The sequence below is a fragment of the Leguminivora glycinivorella genome, chromosome 25 (genome assembly GCF_023078275.1).
Source record: "Leguminivora glycinivorella isolate SPB_JAAS2020 chromosome 25, LegGlyc_1.1, whole genome shotgun sequence".
Lineage (NCBI taxonomy): Eukaryota > Metazoa > Arthropoda > Insecta > Lepidoptera > Tortricidae > Leguminivora > Leguminivora glycinivorella.
This window is the reverse complement of record NC_062995.1, coordinates 3,118,577-3,137,288: the sequence shown is the minus strand read 5'-3', so window position 1 is coordinate 3,137,288 and position 18,712 is coordinate 3,118,577. Positions and strand designations below refer to the sequence as shown.

At 37.7% G+C, this 18,712-nt stretch overlaps 2 protein-coding genes across 4 annotated transcripts; both read right to left on the bottom strand.

Moving 5' to 3' along the window:
• Positions 1 to 3,478: 3,478 nt before the first annotated feature.
• On the bottom strand, positions 3,479 to 5,709 carry LOC125239113. Of its 2 annotated transcripts, none has more exons than XM_048146606.1 (2): positions 4,198 to 5,709; positions 3,479 to 3,899 (listed from the first exon to the last, which is right to left on the bottom strand). In XM_048146606.1, the coding sequence occupies exon 1, from the start codon at positions 5,707 to 5,709 to the stop codon at positions 4,261 to 4,263; it is 1,449 nt and encodes a 482-aa protein (XP_048002563.1). In that variant the 3' UTR covers positions 3,479 to 3,899; positions 4,198 to 4,260. The 2 variants fall into 2 exon arrangements, with proteins under 2 accessions (XP_048002563.1, XP_048002562.1); XM_048146605.1 differs by having other exon boundaries at positions 3,479 to 3,904; positions 4,203 to 5,709.
• Positions 4,427 to 16,875, bottom strand: LOC125239114. 2 transcript variants are annotated; one of them, XM_048146607.1, is made up of 8 exons: positions 16,592 to 16,875; positions 15,968 to 16,276; positions 14,617 to 14,838; positions 13,866 to 14,132; positions 8,261 to 8,329; positions 7,924 to 8,132; positions 7,107 to 7,266; positions 4,427 to 6,329 (listed from the first exon to the last, which is right to left on the bottom strand). In XM_048146607.1, exons 2-8 carry the CDS (start codon positions 16,170 to 16,172, stop codon positions 6,202 to 6,204), a joined length of 1,260 nt encoding a protein of 419 aa, XP_048002564.1. In that variant the 5' UTR covers positions 16,173 to 16,276; positions 16,592 to 16,875; the 3' UTR covers positions 4,427 to 6,201. The 2 variants fall into 2 exon arrangements, with proteins under 2 accessions (XP_048002564.1, XP_048002565.1); XM_048146608.1 differs by having other exon boundaries at positions 15,968 to 16,875.
• Positions 16,876 to 18,712: the final 1,837 nt, after the last annotated feature.

Genomic DNA, 18,712 nt, shown 5'->3' with positions numbered 1-18,712 from the left:
GTGCGCTGGTAGCCGGCGGGGGATAGGTTTGTAAATCAAAAAATGTTCGTGGTGTCTGCGAAGTCTTGAGGCGAAGCCGAAAATTATTACCCACGCCACTATATACTCTTTTTTGACCTCCTTTAAAGGCCGGTTGCATAAAATACAATTTTAATGTTTGTTACATTTATTTATTAAAATTATGTGTTTTAATAGGTACCGAAAAAAAAAAACAGTTCCTCCAACAAAAAATAACTGTAGTGTGACTGATTGATGTAGTCTAACTTAAGTATAACTCCCAGTCTAAGGGCATTTATACAGCTTGAGGTGTAGGTAGTTCACGGTTCAGACGATATTCATCCCGTTTGTATAACGAAAGTGAATTTGCCAGTCGCTTTTCGGTGAAGGAAAACATCGTGAGGAAACCGGACTAATCCCAATAAGGCCTAGTACCCTCCGGGTTGGAAGGTCAGATGGCAGTCGCTTTCATAAAACTAGTGCCTACTGCCTACGCCAAATCTTGGAATTAGTTGTCAAAGCGGACCCCAGGCTCCCATGAGTCGTGGCAAATGCCGGGATAACGCAAGGAGGATGATATTGTATAACGAAAGTGGCAGCGAACTTTGTATAGCAACATTCAAAGTTGTTCACTTTGAAAATTGCCAAAATTTGACATACACATAGTCACGCCTGTTTCCCGAAAGGTTTTCAGAGACTACGGATTTCCATCGATAAATAAATAAATAAAATAAATAAATATTGGGGACACAGATCAACTTAGCCCCAAACTAAGCGAAGCTTGTAATATGGATGCTAAGCGACGATATACATACTTAAATAGATAAATACATACTTATATACATAGGAAAACATCCATGACTCAGGAACAAATATCTGTGCTCATCACACAAATAAATACCCTAACCGGGATTCGAACCCAGGACCGCGGCTCAGCAGGCAGGGTCACTACCGACTGAGCCAGACCGGTCGTCAAATCGGAACCGGTCAATCACAGCACAGCCTGGCAAAAAAGTGGCAATACATATCTTAGTATCGTTCAGTTTCATACACATATTGATTTGAGAGGGATTTGTATGGTCGTTTAGATGACGCTAATAATACATCTTTGACTGGCTAGATGGCGCTAAAAATATATTTGACAATTTTGACATAGGTAATACCTATATCAAGTTAAGAGGATACGGTAGCGAAAATGCTAAAACGGAAAGGAGCCCCCCTTTCAACTTGGGAATTTTAGTTAAATATACAAGTGTTATTAACTAGATTTATCGAAAACAAATTGTCCATTAAGAACAACTCAGTCAAAAGATATTTCAAAAAACTCTTTAAAATCGAGGTTCCGCTCTCGACTCTTTCCTCCTTCAAAACTTAATCAATCGGAACGAAATTTGAGAATCTGAATAACAATGATAATCTATGTCGGACAGTTTAGCTTTTTTGGTTAATTGTTACCAATCTTGAGTATCACACCTTTTTTTGCGCCACAATGAAAAAGGCCATTTTGGAAATTTTTGATTGGCTCTAGAGTCTTTAAAAAGCACAATATCAAAAAAATCAAAACGGTTCGACACAGATAAAAATAATAACAATCTGTGTTGAAAAAATCATTGCTCTATCTTCAAAAACCAGGGAGGAAATAGTCGAGAGCGTTTGTATGGAGAATTGACCCCTACCGTATCGTCTTAAGAGCGCTATGACAAAAAACCGGCCAAGTGCGAGTCGGACTCGCCCACCGAGGGTTCCGTACAAACTTTCAATGGTTAAAATAATAATACTACTCATACTCATATTCATTTATTTGTAACGCCATTTTACACGTCAAGATTTGATTTAAAAAAATAATATTCATACAAGAATAATACTTAGAGAATAAATAGACAAAAGATTGAAATTACAAAAAGTTAGGCAATATTCACATAAAAAATGCACAAATATTTTTTTCTAATTAGGTAATAAAAAAATTGTCATATTTAAGTGTAGAACGGGTGCTCGACCAGCCAATTTTTTAAGCGATACTTAAAGTTCGACACACTAGGCGCTTCAACCCATATTGCGGCAATTTATTGTAGACGGCAGGGTCCATCACATGTGTTAATTTGTTGGATTTCGCCAATTTACTATCGATACCTACTAACTTTCCGGCATTTCGAGTGTTGTACTTGGAATACATGTTGTTAGTTTTGTCACAGAATATATAATAGTACAGTTTTGTATGCTGCCAAGTTCTGTCTTACATAAATGGCTACCTGCATGATAACTATTGCAGGCAGTGTAAGGATTCTTATTTTTTAAAGAGTTCTTTGGGCGGAGTGTGTACAGGTCGTTTCTGACAGCTCGTTTCTGAAAGCGAAATTCGTCTCACACCTTACTACTGTCAACTCTGCAATTCTCTATTATAACCTTGTGTGTTACTGTGTTTGTTGTCCCAAATAAATTAAACAAATTGAAACTGTTTCTTTCATGTCATCTGGATGAGATGTGACAACTGTATCTTAGACAATATCCTCCCCGCCGTTATCATCAGTGTCTTCCTTTATCCTGGGGGTGTCGTTGCCCTAGTAGCATTTTGAGTTGGCTGCTTGTTGGGCCTTTGTCCACCTTTAGGTTGGCCAACCGTCCGGCGTGTCACCCCTAGGAATAGAAGGACCAACGATAGAATCAACAAGGGGCCAACTACGTCGGGCCAACTGCGTATTTATAGAAGAGGCCCTACCGTTGGCTAAACGTTATTTATTCAACTCTTAAACAAGTTGGGCCCACGTTGAAGATCCTACGTAGGGCCCTCACTCGATTTTCCACGTAGGGCCTTTGAAACATTTCCGACGAAGGCCCTACCTAATAGTTACAGCTGTTGGCCCTCAGTTTCTTGTCCATACATAGGGCCTTTCAGGTAGTATCTTCGGAGGCCCTACGGAATGGTAATAGCTGAAGGGCCATCCGTTGATTATCAACGTAGGGCCTTATAAACATCTCTGTCGGAGGGCCTACGTTAGGGTCTCTCAGGGTGCCTGTCCACTGGAGCGGAGCGAGGCAGCGGAACTATGAGCGAGGTAAAAATCTACCAATGGAATATCAGGAGCGGAGATTTTATGATATTCTATTGGTGGATTTTTACCTCGCTCACCGCTCCGCTGCCTCGCTCCACTCCAGTGGACAGGCACCCTCAAGAGTTTCCTTCGGAGGCCCTATGGAATATGTCGCACCATTAGAATTGTACCGACCGTGCTAATTCTCATAAAAGTTGTATTTAAAAGTTAGGTCGGTACAATTCTAAAGGTGCGATGTATAAATAAGGAATTTCAGAAAATGGGTAGTCACGGACTTAAATTGTTGATCCATTTCTAGCTCATTTTATACTGGGCACGACATAGCTTAACTATGAAATAACAAAGTTATTGTGGCCTCTAAATGGCTCAACAATTAAAGACCGTGAGTGTGTACAACCAGTTAGCGTAAGATGTTAAAAAAAAGGTCTGTGTCAGTTTTGTGACTTTAATTAATTTAAAAAATTTGTACACCAGTGTGAAATGACATACGTATTAAAGAAAGAGTACAACACAATAATAAGTACACTGGTAACAATTTGGTGGTAGCAGCACAAAATAGCAGGCCGTCCCTATCGCACTATTTGTAAGTGCGATAGGGACGGCCTGATATTTTATCATCTATCGCGCGATCATGCTTCCCGTGCAGGTGGTAATAGGCTACTTGACCCTTTTTAAAGTCTTTCTTATATTATTAATTACTGTTCTATGAACCGAAAAAAAATATTGCCATTATGACTTAATATTCCACAAAAAATATTTTCAAAATATACTTATACTTTAAATCAACAATTAATACAATTTTAATGGAGCCTTACTGGTCTTAATTAAGTACATATACTTCTATTAGTGACCGGCCACACCAGAGCGTCGCGTGTCTCGGGGCGCGCAACGGACGTCCGCGCCACGCCGCCTCAGTGTAATTCAAAAAACGTCTCCTCAGTACATTTTGTATAGGAAGGACGTAAGACGCGCCCCAGGTGGCGTGGCGGGGGCGTGGCGCGCGCCGCGCCGCTTGGCGGCGCGCCTTACGTCCTTCCTATACAAAATGTACTGAGACGCTTTTTGAATTACACTCAGGTGGCGTAGCGCGGACGTCCGTTGCACGCCCCGAGACACGCGACGCTCTGATGTGGCCGGTACCTTAGTCTTTGGCCATACTTAATAGTATAACTTTGAGCTGACAAAGGGTATACATACAAAAGAGTCATCATTATCACAAAAGTTGGGTAACAGTAAACACTTTTTGTGCAACTGTGACGAGATAATTTTTTCTGTTTGTGCCGTGACTAACTTTATAAATGCCTAATTTGCTACTTTCGATTGGTTCCACATAAAAATCGGATTTATTTAAGAAGGAATTACATTGCAAAATATAGTCATCAGACTTCGGACATTTTTTTATCTTCTTAATGACTACAATATCACCGTTTAAAGTTACGAAGCATGAATCCCCAAGACATGTACTTAGTACACAATTGTCAAAAATTGGGATTTTTTTTATTATACCTCCTTGCTTTTTAACTGGAATTGTTTTCTGAGGCAGACTATAATTGGACTTTTCACCCAGCCTCTTAGCAACTTGTTCTAGAGGCATGTTGTGTGAACGAACTAATCGTTTTATTTTTGACATGAAATTTTCGAAAGGAAATGCAGAGAATAAATCTAATGATCCGAAATTATACACATCTGCTGCCAGATGCAAAAGATTATGCACGTTATAAACAGTAAATTCTTCGCTATAGAATATTCGACTATTTTTTACAAAGCAATGCAAAAGGCTGTCAGCATAAGACCGCCACTGATCATTTTGAGATATATCTTCACTGCATAGTATGTATATCGCGCAATGCAACATCATAAAATGTTTATAAATAGATCCATTCGGGAAAATTTTCTGCAATACAACAGGACCTATATAGAGGACAAACGCTCTGAACTCGGTGGCTTTCCAATACTTAAATAATTTCAATGGCCGAGGACGCCTAGAAAACTCGGCAGGGTAATGATTATGACAGAGTAGCAAGCGCCTAGATATTTCATCAATTTTGCGAATATTTAGTTTGCACTCTTTCGGTCCATTTTCAATCCAACAACGAATCATTTTTTTCACAACTCCTAGGCAAACTAGATGCATAAAATCGAGTGGTACTTGAGTGACCAACCCTACATCAAGTTCTGTTAGTATACTTTTTAAAATCTGATGGTCTTCATATTCTTGATTAACAAATCCAATATCAGTTCTAAGAGATAATTCAGATGAATATGGCCACACAGTTCTTCCAATATATACACCTTCTTGTTGACACTTCTCACAAGCGTGCAAGGAATTGTGAGATTTGATACATTTTATAAATGCCCTAGCTGGTGCATCTGCTATGATGCAACTTACTCGAAATTCAAACTTTACTCCATTAACATATAAACCATTCTGCTCTAACCGTAAACATTCTTCTACAAAGGGACGCAGAAATACAGCAGCATTGTTGGGCTTCGATTGCCCGTAATAAAGTGCTACAATAAATGGCTGCTTGTCGGGAGATTGATCTAAAATACATAAAATGGGCCAAAAAGAATGAGTAGTACTAGAGTGTATCGGCAAACCATCGACATTAAGTGTTACTGATAAAAATGAACACTCTCTTTGTGACATTTTTCGTTGCATGAACGGGTAGTTTTTAGATGTTGTGCCTTTAGAAGCTCTTTCTACTAGATATATTTCAAGACCAAAGTATACATACGATCCACCAGCACAATCTATAACGTTTACATTACGCGGCGTTTCTAATAATGTTCGGGCATCCTTCGGTAAAGAAGGATGCCAAGGTTGCAACTTTTTAGCAAATCGTTGAGAGCAGAGTGACTTATATTATGTTTCTTAGACCACAATACAAGAAAAGAATTAATATTATCCTCTGAATCAGATGGAACATCAATATCTCTTAAGGGTTCTTGAGTATAGTCATCAATTGAAATATTTGAATTAGAAGCTACGTCAATTGTACCGTAATCTTCCCTAATAGAACTGCGATCTGCACTTAAGAGTGATTCATGTTCAGTATTGGAATGAGAAGTGAGTAAACGTAACTCTTGTTTGATTTGTATTGTCTTACGAGCTAGACTTCGTTTTTTTGTTTTTTTTGTAACACCGTGTTTGCTACTGCTTGGCTCTTCGGGCTTCCCGTCCTCCATTGCGGTCTTTAGTGAATCTGAACCAATTTGATATTATTTCTTGTATCTCAGCATCAGTAGCGTTGGCTGCAACCTGGTTCAACCGCACTGCGTCTATAAAAGATGTAAATACATACGCAATTAGCTAAGGTCAATAAGGTCAGTTAGGGCAAGCAAGATTAAGAGTTTTGAATGATTCACGGTTATTTTCATTAGACTTATATTGCGGTCAATATAAGTCTAATGAAAATAACCGTGAATACCTTTTGATTTTGTCGAGGTCCCGATATTTCGACGCAGTTGCATTAATCACGGTCTATATCCCGGTCAATATAAGTCAAGCAAGATTAATTTAACTCTTAAATGCATGACCTTCACAAAGATTTATTCAAATTTGAAATTTGACATGCTGTAAATGAGTCAAAAACGCATGATGCATATATACATCACTATGCATTTAAGGGTTAAATTGGAGACAGTCAAGTATCCATATCTTCTGCTGCCACTCGCTGACTAACAACTTATTGATCACAAAATGACTATCACACAAACGACCAGTTTGCAAAACTGCTAGCTGTTAATTCAGTATTTAGATGAATCTTATAATACAGATCGATAGAGCTCAAAATTGTGAGAAAAATGATATACCTATCAGCGGCGGCTGGTGAAAATTTCTGCTACACTGAGCAAAAAGAAACCACCTACCTTAACATTAGCTACTTTACTAGTACCTAAGTAATCAATTTTAGGCAAGCCGGTGGGAATCGGCTTGTATGGATCAGCCGCTGCTGATACCTATATACCTAACTGATTTTTGCCAAAATGGCTTTTAAGCCATTTAAACCCAAAGGTATATTTAAATATGTTTGATGCTCTGAGACAGACCCTTACCTCTTATAATTTTTATTAGTCCCAAGTCCTTGAGAGCTATTTTCTTATTTTTTCCTGTCCAATTACAAAGAACTGCCAAATTGTTTGAAAAAAGCTTTTCCAGTATTCTTCGTATTATAACAGGTATCTTGGGACCTCCCACGAGGCTTAGATGATTTATCTGAAAATGCAAAACATGCCGTAAATTAAACTTTTTAAGTAAAATAGTTTACGTGAACTATTTTCGAACAGCTGACTGAGGGCTGCCATCTCGCCGAGCATAAATTTGTGCTCGGGCGAGGCAAACGTGCTCGCATGAGCACGGAAGTTTTCCTCTCGAGGCACTGTCTCGCAAGACGTGCGGCCAGTGTGGTCGCGGCTAATCAGGTAACATGATTTTTTTTTATAAAAAGAACTAGAAGACGGATGTCAATGCGGCAGTTTTAGTCAGGTGTTTGTACGAGGGCCGTTCCGAAAGTTGTTAGCTGCTCAGGCTCTACTCATGAGATTTGAATAAAATTTATACTATTCTAGGGGATATTTCAATACCCATCATATTCAAAAGAAATTATGAGACTAATGAGAAGAATTCATTTTTTTTTACCAAAAGCGGTTTTATATGTAGTTACTGATATCTTAAAAAAATGTTTACGTTGGTGAGGCGTCGACGCGTCCTACTTAAACAAATTATACATACATCACCTTGGTCAATAATGAAAAATACCTCAAAACAGTATGAGCAAAATACAAATTGCATTATACTAATTACACATGGCCTTGAGGACCCTCTAGCCATGGATGGTCACATATGACAAAGTAATAATAATAGATGACATACCAAAAGTTTTCTGTTCTCGGGAGCTGCGTTTATCCACTTTTCAATATCAATCAAGTCCTTGCTGTCCTCACATGGCAATGTTATTTCCCCTGGCAGTGAATGTTCCATCGAGACAGAAGATGATCGCATCCTAATTAATATCTCATTCTGTGCGATTTGCATCTCTTTCAAGTCAGCTTCAATTCGAGCTAAGTGCTTAGCTATGACATCTGAAATTAATATAATAATATAATGTTAGCAAATATTTACTTTAGGTATTCAAATTTACAACAGGGTAGTAAGGTAAAAATGCAGATGCAACTTATGAATGGCACTAAGAGTAGTTAACTCCTCTCACCTAAGGCTTGTGAATTTGGCTTCTCATTTATAAATGGTGTTATTGTCAAGTCTAGGTTATCCAGGCCACCTGAAAATAAAAAGATTTTTAAATTAGGTGATCATAATTAAGTCGTCATATTAACCTACTTAGTCTTAAAAGACCATATTCTTATCAAGTCTTAAAATGAATGAAACTGCAGACTGTCTCATAAACATATAAAGGAACTGTGTTACTAGGCTTGATGCATACTTCTTGATGCGAACAACTTAAAACAAGTTTAAAAATAATGATAAATCTATGAAATTCATATCATCATGAAGACTGATCATCATAATACATGCCATAAAATATTTATTTTTATTGGAAAACGTGTAATATACCCTTTTCATAATTGTACTGGCAATACCAATATTTTTGACAGTTCTAGACTGGCTTTCTCTTCCGGCTTTGTCACTTCCTTTTTATCTGAGCTCTGCAATGGCCGATTTATAGTTCTAGTCTAATTTTTAAATCTATTATGTGAAGTTTAATCGTGATACATCCTTAAAGGATGTAAGCAAATTGTATCGTTATTTATATGGAATAAATAAAACAATTTGTTGAGTGCTCAAAACGTTTTTATTTAATTGAATACATATCGCCTTCGCTTCATGCCGTCATCACGTTTCCACCAGGGCTCGCTTCTGCCTTTATCAGGTTATTAGCCCAGAAGATCATGCTGCGAGGCGGATTCAAGAAACCAAGAAAGGTACGCTGTTCACTTTCAAACGTCAATTAACTTTTTGAGGTTATGTCAGTCCCTCACATGGCATATAACCCAATTGCACTCAACAAATAAATTGTCACGATGTCAAACTCACAGAACGAGCATAATGGCGGGCACATTCCCGTCGAGAAGCTTGATGGCTTACAGAATTATTCAAACTGGAAGTTTGCAATGAAGATGTTACTAACCCTAGATGGTCTTTGGGGTTGTGTGGATGGAACAGACACTGACAAGACCCACGACAGCCGCGCTTTGGCCAAGATATGTTTGACGATCAAGCCGTCCCTATATCAATATGTAAGAGATGCCACGTCTGCAAAGGATGCATGGAAGAAGCTTTCCGACGCCTTTGAGTCTAAGGGCCTCTACAGGAAAGTTCTCTTATTGCGGCAACTTCACAAAATTGAATATAACGAATACGGCAACATGTCTGACTATGTTGAGGCCGTTATGCGGCTGGTTCAACAGCTTTCTGATATAGACAAGAAAATAGAGGATGAAGTGGTTGCGGAGATCCTGCTCAGCGGTTTGCCACAGGAGTTCGACAACCTAGTATCCGGCCTGGAGACCGCCTGTCTGACAAGTAAACTATCGGTGGAAGTTGTGCGAACAAGGTTGCTACAAGAAGAACACCGACGGAATGCGAGTGATCAGGAAGGTTTGAAGGCTTACCTCGGGTACAAGAAGAAGAAATCATCATCACCTATGTTTTGTCAATTTTGCAAGAAGAGCGGACATACAATTAAGCGCTGCTTCAAACGCCAGAAGGAGCTGAAGAATGGGGAAAACCACACAATGCTAGCATCGGCCATGGTTTGCAGCAGAGGTGACAGCAGCCACGATTTTGTGGTTGACAGTGGTGCCTCTCAACATATGGTTTCTGACAGGAAGCTACTGGAAGATCCTATAGGTAAAAATTCAACCATTTTAATTGCTAATGGTAGTAAATTACATAGTAATTGTACTGGTAGGGTCCCTTTTTGCTCTAATGTTAGTTTGACCAATGTCCTCCATGTGCCGGACCTTTCAAGTAATCTTTTGTCTGTAAGCCAAATCACTAATAGAGGTTACACTGTTGTTTTCGATAAGGATCATTGTAAAGTCTTTGATAATGTTAAAGTCACTGGCAATCCAATCATAATCGCTTCGAAGGATAATGGTTTGTATAAATATAAGGCTCAAGGACGACACACCTTTGAGGAGGAGTCTTCTAAGCTCTTGCACTCTAGGCAAGAGACAGCGAATGCTCACGTTGTTTCGACTGTCCCAATGGACTTAATCCATAGGAGATTAGGACACTTGTCTGAAGCAGGTATGAAGGTTCTAGGTGATGGGAAGAAATGCATGAACTTTCTTTTACAGAAACAAGATGTCATGAATGGTAGTTGCGAGCCGTGCTTGACTGGCAAGATGGTGCGTTCACCGTATCCTGCTGTCAGCACGAAGCGCACTACCCAGCCCTTGGAACTCATCCATTCAGATGTGACCGGACCTATGCAAGTCAAAACTTGGGGTGGAGCTCGTTACCTTCTGACCTTCACAGACGACCACACCCGGAAAACGTGGGGATACCTTATGAAGCATAAATCAGAGGTGAGATCTCATTTTATTAACTTTAAAAATATGATAGAAAAACAATCTGGTTTATTTATTAAAATTTTGCGCAGTGACAATGGCCTTGAGTTTACTAATTCTAAACTGGCCAATTATCTTAAAGACCATGGTATCATACACCAAACCACTGTCCCTTACAATTCTGCTCAAAATGGCATTGCAGAAAGGGCCTTTTTAACGATTTTTAATAAAGCTAGGGCTATGCTGCAGGAGTCCGGCCTGTGCAATCGCTACTGGGGAGAGGCTGTTATGACAGCCATTTATCTTAAAAATAGATCTCCTACCAGAGCGCTTGCGGGTGGAATTTCCGAGACCATGTGGACTGGTCGTCCTATTGACATCAGTCATTTACGCGTCTTTGGGTGTACTGCTTATGCATATGTACCTAGTCAAAAACGTCAAAAGCTTGATGCTAGAGCAAAAGCTCTCATCTTTGTTGGTTATGGTGAAACTTTTAAAGGATACCGTTTAATTGATCCAAATAATCCTCGTAAAATTGTGCAGTCTAGGTCTGTTATTTTTAATGAGGATAAATTTTTAGGAAAACATGACAGTTGTAAAGAGACTTGTAGAAACTATTTTTATAATTATGAAATTGATGGCCTTAATATTCATTTGCCAAATAATGAAAATAATTGTGATGCTCAGAATAATTTTAATAATGACTCTAATTTAAATCAAATTATTAATAATGAATTTAATGATGTCATTCAAAACAATATAATTGATAAATCAGCTGAGTGCTCATCCTCTTTTAAAAATGTTTCAGATGCTGAGTCACCAACGCCACCGGCGTGGTCGCCGCTGTCTGAACACTACTGCACGGGCGATGATGGTGCAAGTGACGATGGTGATGAAGATGGCGTCCCGAAGGGCGCCTTGTCTTCTCTGCCAGAGTCATCACTTGATGGTTGTGACGATGGTGATGAAGTGGGTGCTCCAACGGATGCTGTCTCTTCTCTGCCGGAGTCTACACACAATGAGCCTACGCTATCGGTTATTTCCGACGCGTTGAGGCCACGTCCCATGCGTAGTACAAGAGGTAATGTGCCACAACATCTCAGAGACTATGATTTATCATTGATGGCGGAAGGCTATTCGCCAGAGGAGCCTACCACATATAGCGAGGCCGTTCAATCCTCTGAAAAGGAAGAATGGTTGAAGGCCATGCAGTGTGAGTATGACTCTTTAATTAAAAACAAAGTATGGATCTTGGTAGACAGACCAGCTGATGAAAATATCGTCAAGTGCAAGTGGGTGTATAAAAAGAAGCAAGACACTTCAGGTAAGCCTGCTAAATTTAAAGCGAGATTGGTTGCCCGTGGTTTCAGTCAAATTGAGGGAATTGATTACACGGACACATTTGCTCCTGTAGTAAGACATAGCACTTTGAGGATATTGTTTTCTATAGCTACACAACTGAACCTAGAGATAGACCATATTGATGTAACAACCGCATTTTTAAATGGCGATCTTAATGAAAAGATTTATATGGAACAGCCATCTGGTTTTAAGAACTGTGATAAGGTTTGTTTGCTTAAGAAAAGCTTATACGGCCTTAAGCAGGCAAGCCGAATGTGGAATATAAAAATACATGATTTTTTAGCTAGTCACAATTTTATACAGAGCCAATGTGAACCATGTATTTATTTTAAGAAAAATGATAAAGAGTATATTATAATTGCCCTTTATGTCGATGATTTTTACATTTTTCATAATAATTGCTTGAATGGTATTTTACTACTTTTACAAACCAATTTTGAAATTCGACATTTAGGGAAATTACACAATTGTCTAGGAATGAATGTTCATAGAGAGAATGGTGTTACAACCTTAGACCAAAAAGAATATGTTAAGCGTTTGCTAATTAAATATAACATGTCAGAGTCTAAATCTGTTTCTACACCGTTACCGGTCAATTGTAAACTTGAAAAATCTAACAAGACTCACTTAGATGATGAAGTCTATCAGTACAGACAATTATTAGGAAGTTTAATGTATTTATCCGTCTGTACTAGACCTGACATATCTTTTGCATGTAGCCAACTCAGTATGTTTAACACATGTTTTGATGAAAATCATTGGCGCATAGCGAAGCGAGTGCTGAGATACCTAAAAGGTACTATTGATTATGGCCTTTGTTTTACAAAGAGCAATACTTTTAACCTTACAGCATTTGCTGACGCAAGTTGGGCCAATGACCTTTCAGATCGCAAGTCCTATACTGGTTTTGTGATTAAATTAGGCAACTCCGTTATTAATTGGGAGGCTAGGAAGCAACAATGTATAAGTCTTTCTAGCTGTGAATCGGAATATGTAGCTATTGGTGACTGTTGTAAGGATATATGTTTTGTACGAAATTTCTTGTCAGAAATTTTCGATAAAACCATAGAAACCTGCATTTTTAATGATAGCCAATCAGCACAAAAGTTACTGTTAGTCAAAGAGTACTCCCATAAGCGCACAAAACATATAGACCTAAGATATCACTTTATCAAGGATCTAATCCAAAAAGGACATTTAAATGTAAAATACTTGCGAACTGATGAAATGATAGCTGATGTATTAACAAAACCTTTGTGCACTGAAAAGCATTGTAAATTTAGAGAAGGTCTTAATGTGAAATCTTTACAAAATTAACTAAAGTTCATCTCTCTTATGTATTATGTTATTATTTTTAAATTTGAAATTCATTCCTATTGTATATAATTTTAGCCGCATGACTTAGAATATATGTACCTGTTTTATTTTTAAACTCTAAGCGTGCAGCATGTATTTTATAAGTAAGCCATATGTAGAGCCATGCTTATATAAAAATATTCACTTAGTATTGATATCACAATATGTAAAGTGTAAGGAGGAGTATTGGAAAACGTGTAATATACCCTTTTCATAATTGTACTGGCAATACCAATATTTTTGACAGTTCTAGACTGGCTTTCTCTTCCGGCTTTGTCACTTCCTTTCTTATCTGAGCTCTGCAATGGCCGATTTATAGTTCTAGTCTAATTTTTAAATCTATTATGTGAAGTTTAATCGTGATACATCCTTAAAGGATGTAAGCAAATTGTATCGTTATTTATATGGAATAAATAAAACAATTTGTTGAGTGCTCAAGACGTTTTTATTTAATTGAATACATATCGCCTTCGCTTCATGCCGTCATCACGTTTCCACCAGGGCTCGCTTCTGCCTTTATCAATTTTTAACTTGCGTTGGGTGTAGGTAGTAAAACATACTCACTTGGACTTTGCAGAAGCTGTGACACTTCACTGTCTGTAGTCTTCGCAGAGCTTTCCTTGGAATTTTCACGTATGCTCAGATCTGTATCATCATCACTTTTGTTCAGTTCTGTATATACCGGTCTAGAGCGTTGCTTTTGGGATTTTGAGCCGACAGGTGTAGATTGCACCGAAGAAGTTACTTGCTTCCGATAAGTCCTATTTTTTTCATCAGTATAAGCCTCATAATCATCATCACTATAAACAGTATGTTTATTTGATTTTTCACCTGTGAAAGTAATCTCTTGTAATAATATGCCTTAATACTAGGTGACAAAATATCTCAATAACACAAACATCTAAGTAATTTTGTTAGCACAGATACAGAGTGACCGCTCAAAAGTGCCACGAAAATCCAGTCTCTGGTGAATTAAATTAAAAACGGATTTATGAAACTTCTGTAACAAAAAAATACTATACCTAAAATAAAATGTTCGAATAGTACCACATTTAGACCAGTAGATTAATTCCTCATTTTAAATAAACATGCCTACTGTATTTAGTATTCAAAACATATATATTAAAGTAATAATATACTGTTGAGAAGACATAAGTCATGGATAAAGTTATACAATTTTCTAATGTACACTATCTCTAATGTAATAGGTAATATCAAAGCAAACCAAGTAGTCAAGATGATCTACAAACAACTATTGTAAAGAGCTTGCTAAGTAACTACTTCTGCTTCTTAGAATTACTGGTAAAAAAAATACCTGTACAAGATGCCCTCTCCGATGTTTTAGCAGGAAATACTAATTTGGTAGCTGGCGGTGTAGGGTATACAATGTTATTGTCATCTGAATTACTGCAACTGTCACTATCATAGATTTTTTTAGTCTTTTTGCGTTTTCGAATAAATACATCGTTGCTATCACTATTCACTTCTGACTCCTCTTCAGCTTGTTTTTCTTTGTCTCTTGCTTTTGCCAAACTATCTAAAATAAAAAAACGTTTTTAAACCAATAAGTCCATTAAATGTTGCAACTATTGTAAAAAAAAAACTTTATTAGCCGACTTTCTTTTAAGCTGCCATTCAACCTGGTCTCACAGTTATATTTTATTTGTATGCCATCTGGGAGTTATTTTTAAAGTTTCTTGGCACAAGGCAAAAAGATGATTTGACTGGGTTTCTAAAATGTCTGAGAAAAAAATATTTACACAATGTCCAGGTGTTTTGACCTTATAAAATATGTCTGATTCTGCAAATATCTAGATTTTAATATAGGTCATATTAAAATGCCAGTTTGCACCATCTAGGTAATTCTAGGGTTAGCAAAATTACCCAGAATATGTCAAGAATGTATGGACTAAGGCTGACTCGAGGGTTTAGTCCAGCCAGTCCATACATTCTTGACATGTCTTTTGACATATCCCGGGTTAGTTAGCTAAACTTAGATGGTGCAAGTGGGCCTAAATCCAGTTAACCCAGGTTGGACAGCTAATCCTAGTCTCCCTTAGAAACAATTAAATTAAAGAAGTGATAAACAATTCAAAAAATTACCTGTTAAAAACTGTAAACAGGTGGTAGAGTAAAACCAATCTTACATGCATATTATTTTCATGATCATGAGACAATATAACTTTTAAAGAAAACTTGGAGGGGAATTTATTTTTCACCACACCTACCGGTAAAGGCTTAGTTTGTTATTAGAAAATGGATAGCAAAATTGCATTTTATCCAGTCTTAAGCTGGCTGGTAGAATTTACTCACAAATTATGAATTTGAATCATAAATATTTAATAAATTGATGGTTTTTATTTAGTTAAATGTTTTGTTGTCAGTATTTTGTTGATGTGGTGAAAAATGTTGAGTTTCACTCAGTGGCAAAGTTTGTTTAGCATTCGTGCCTTGAAACCCTCGTATCACTCAAGATTCCACTTTTTGAACCACTCTCTACGCTTGTGGTTCATTATTGGAATCTTCTGCTTGCTCGGGTATCAATATTGGCACGTGCGGTTAAATAACAACTTTGCCCCCTTGTAAAACAAATAACTATTAAGATTGGTTTTTACTTGTGATGTAGAAGAAATCTCACAAATTATCGCATGCAAGCACGCACTAACCAGTCTCATAGAATACACGCTTTATTTCGAATATTTCCCAGGAATTCGTGTCAGCTGTAATCGTTCCATCAATACATTTATTAAACTTGGTCATCAATTTTTGGGGCGGCCACAGACATCGCTGCTTCCCGGGCGTCAGCCATTCGCGTCTAACTATACTGACCCCTCCACCACTATCTTCAGCAAACTCAACGACGCTATACATGCCGCTACACAGAAAAAAATACAGGACGTGCCTCGCTGTGTGGACCCGGCTGATTAATGTATTTTTGCACACTATTGTTAGAGGTTATTGTCATGTATCACACACTAAAACCGAAAAAACCCGTTAATATAGGCGAAAACACATTATTAACACGCGACGCCATGACCGCCATTTTAAACGTGTACGGAGCAAGGTGACGCGTCGGATGTACTATGTGAATAGCAAAAAACTGCAATTTGATTCGCGTCATGTGGCGTGTAATAATGTATTTCCGACTTAATGTTATTCATTACAACTTAAATGAAGGCACCATAATATATCATTGATTACTTATTACGCAGAAATCATAACAGAGCACACTACATAGATAGATACTCAAAATAACATTCGTGGTAGCCAAAAATATCATCTTGACTTACCTGATCACTGAATGTTGACGCCAAATACGAGAAATTTCCCTTGCTTTACTAATTGCTCACATCACCAAAGAAAATACACCGGTGCCGGCGCAAGCGACGCGACGCCATGCCTGCCCGGCACCAAGCTGCGCAAGGTCCGAAAGGAAAAAGAATAGGAAGCAGTGTTGCCAGGGCCCTGGACTCACAAGTCACGTTTCGTTTAACATTTTACTATGTATAGTAAGATGTTAAACTTGCATGCAAACTTTGTCTATAGCATATTTTCTTTATATAAATTACATGTCCGTTTTTTGGGTCACACATTTTGGAGAAAATTGGCTGTGACAGACGGACAGACAGACACACGAGTGATCCTATAAGGTTTCCGTTTTTCCTTTTTGAGGTACAGAATCCTAAAAACGAAACTTTTTTTACGAAAGTGAGAGTGAGAAGAAAGTAATAAGTCCACCTCACTGTCACTTTTATGAAACAATTGCAATATAAAATATGAAAATTTCAAAGGGATACCGTATCAGAAATTCCTAATTTATTTGCTTCTACAGTCAACAATATTGTCCTTTTATTCGAAAATGTTTGAACGATGTATCAAATGTGAAACGTTATTCAACTTAAACGTGGCCTAAACGAAAATATTACTTTGCTAAATGAAATTGTCCAATAATAGTTCAGATAATTTGCACAGAAGCGAACTAAACTGTCGCTTCTGTGCAAATTACTAAGATTCTATACATAACGTAATTTGACTAAAAGTGACAGCTTATAGTTTGATTATTCTGCTAAATGGCATTCGGCCAATTGTTGTCGGCGAATCAATAATAGGCTAAAAAAATGTCGGAGAATCACTACAGGTGTAGCCATTTATTTAAATAAAAAAGTAAATCCTTATATAGTTTCTTTTTGACCCAGTGGTTGACTGGTGGAGAATGCTTTAAGGCACTAAGCCCACCATTTGTACTTATTTTTAAGTGCAATAAATAAATATAATATACAGTAATGTCTAGAATGTTTACATTACTTAAAATACTTTAAAGAACTCAAGCCGTACCGCGTACCTTGCAGTACAAAGAGCATTACATCACAGACTTCATAAAATTAACCATCGTACTAACATAAAATAATGATTACAAATTACAATCAAACTATTAATTTACTCCTTCACATAAACCGTGATGTGAAGTCGGGCTCGGGTCAAATTAAGGCTTATGGGCTTAGTAAACTACCGTACGGTACGTTCATATTAGATAATACTGCATTGGCACTTCTCCAAAATAAATTCGTGACATTTCAAGATTTTCAGGCTAGCCCGAAAAGTCACCAAAATTGTCTGAAAATCGTAACTCCCATGTCACCAAGGAGGGCTAAAAGTCAGCAAAATTGTGACTTTTGGAACCGTCTAGCAACACTGATTAAGGAAGAGCCGGGCGGGGCACCATTATCGCGTGTTGCCAATTATACAGAAAAATGATATAATATAGAGCCCTGCTGAGTGTACGACGGGGTGAGAGGGGCAGTATATATAAGTATTCCCGACGTTTGGGCCGTGTAGATTATATACACGTTTATAATCTCTCACTAATCAGAAATGTAAAAGTAAAACTCGTGTCACATTATAGTCTAATGGCCGCTGTACACACATGGCCAACAGTTCCACCAACCCCCTTGGCCATGTGTGTAGAGGGCTACTTGGCCGTAAGTTGGCAGTTGGCGCTAGCGCTTGCCGGCCAACCGATTCGTGTCGGTTTTTTGTCCACACATCAAAGGATCTTGGCGCCAATTGCCAACTGCGTTTACACGTTGGCGCTTCATTCAGTTGGTCGTCAGCCGTCAGAGAGGACGGTAGTGAAATATTTACGAAAATAATAAGTTTATCTATGTCAATAATAGTGTAGATTTTAGGAAATAAAATAACCTTGCAAATGTTTAATGTATTTCCTAAAAAAGATAAATGTTCTTATCATAATATTAAAAAAATTGTTAATATATCAAATAATTAAATTTTACTACGGGGTTATTATTTTTTAATCAAATTTTTCTGTCAATGTCTATGATCTAGAATTTCCTAGACTTTTCCATTCCACGTCCATCTTTCATGAAGAGCCAATGCCAAGTGATTGGTTCGCC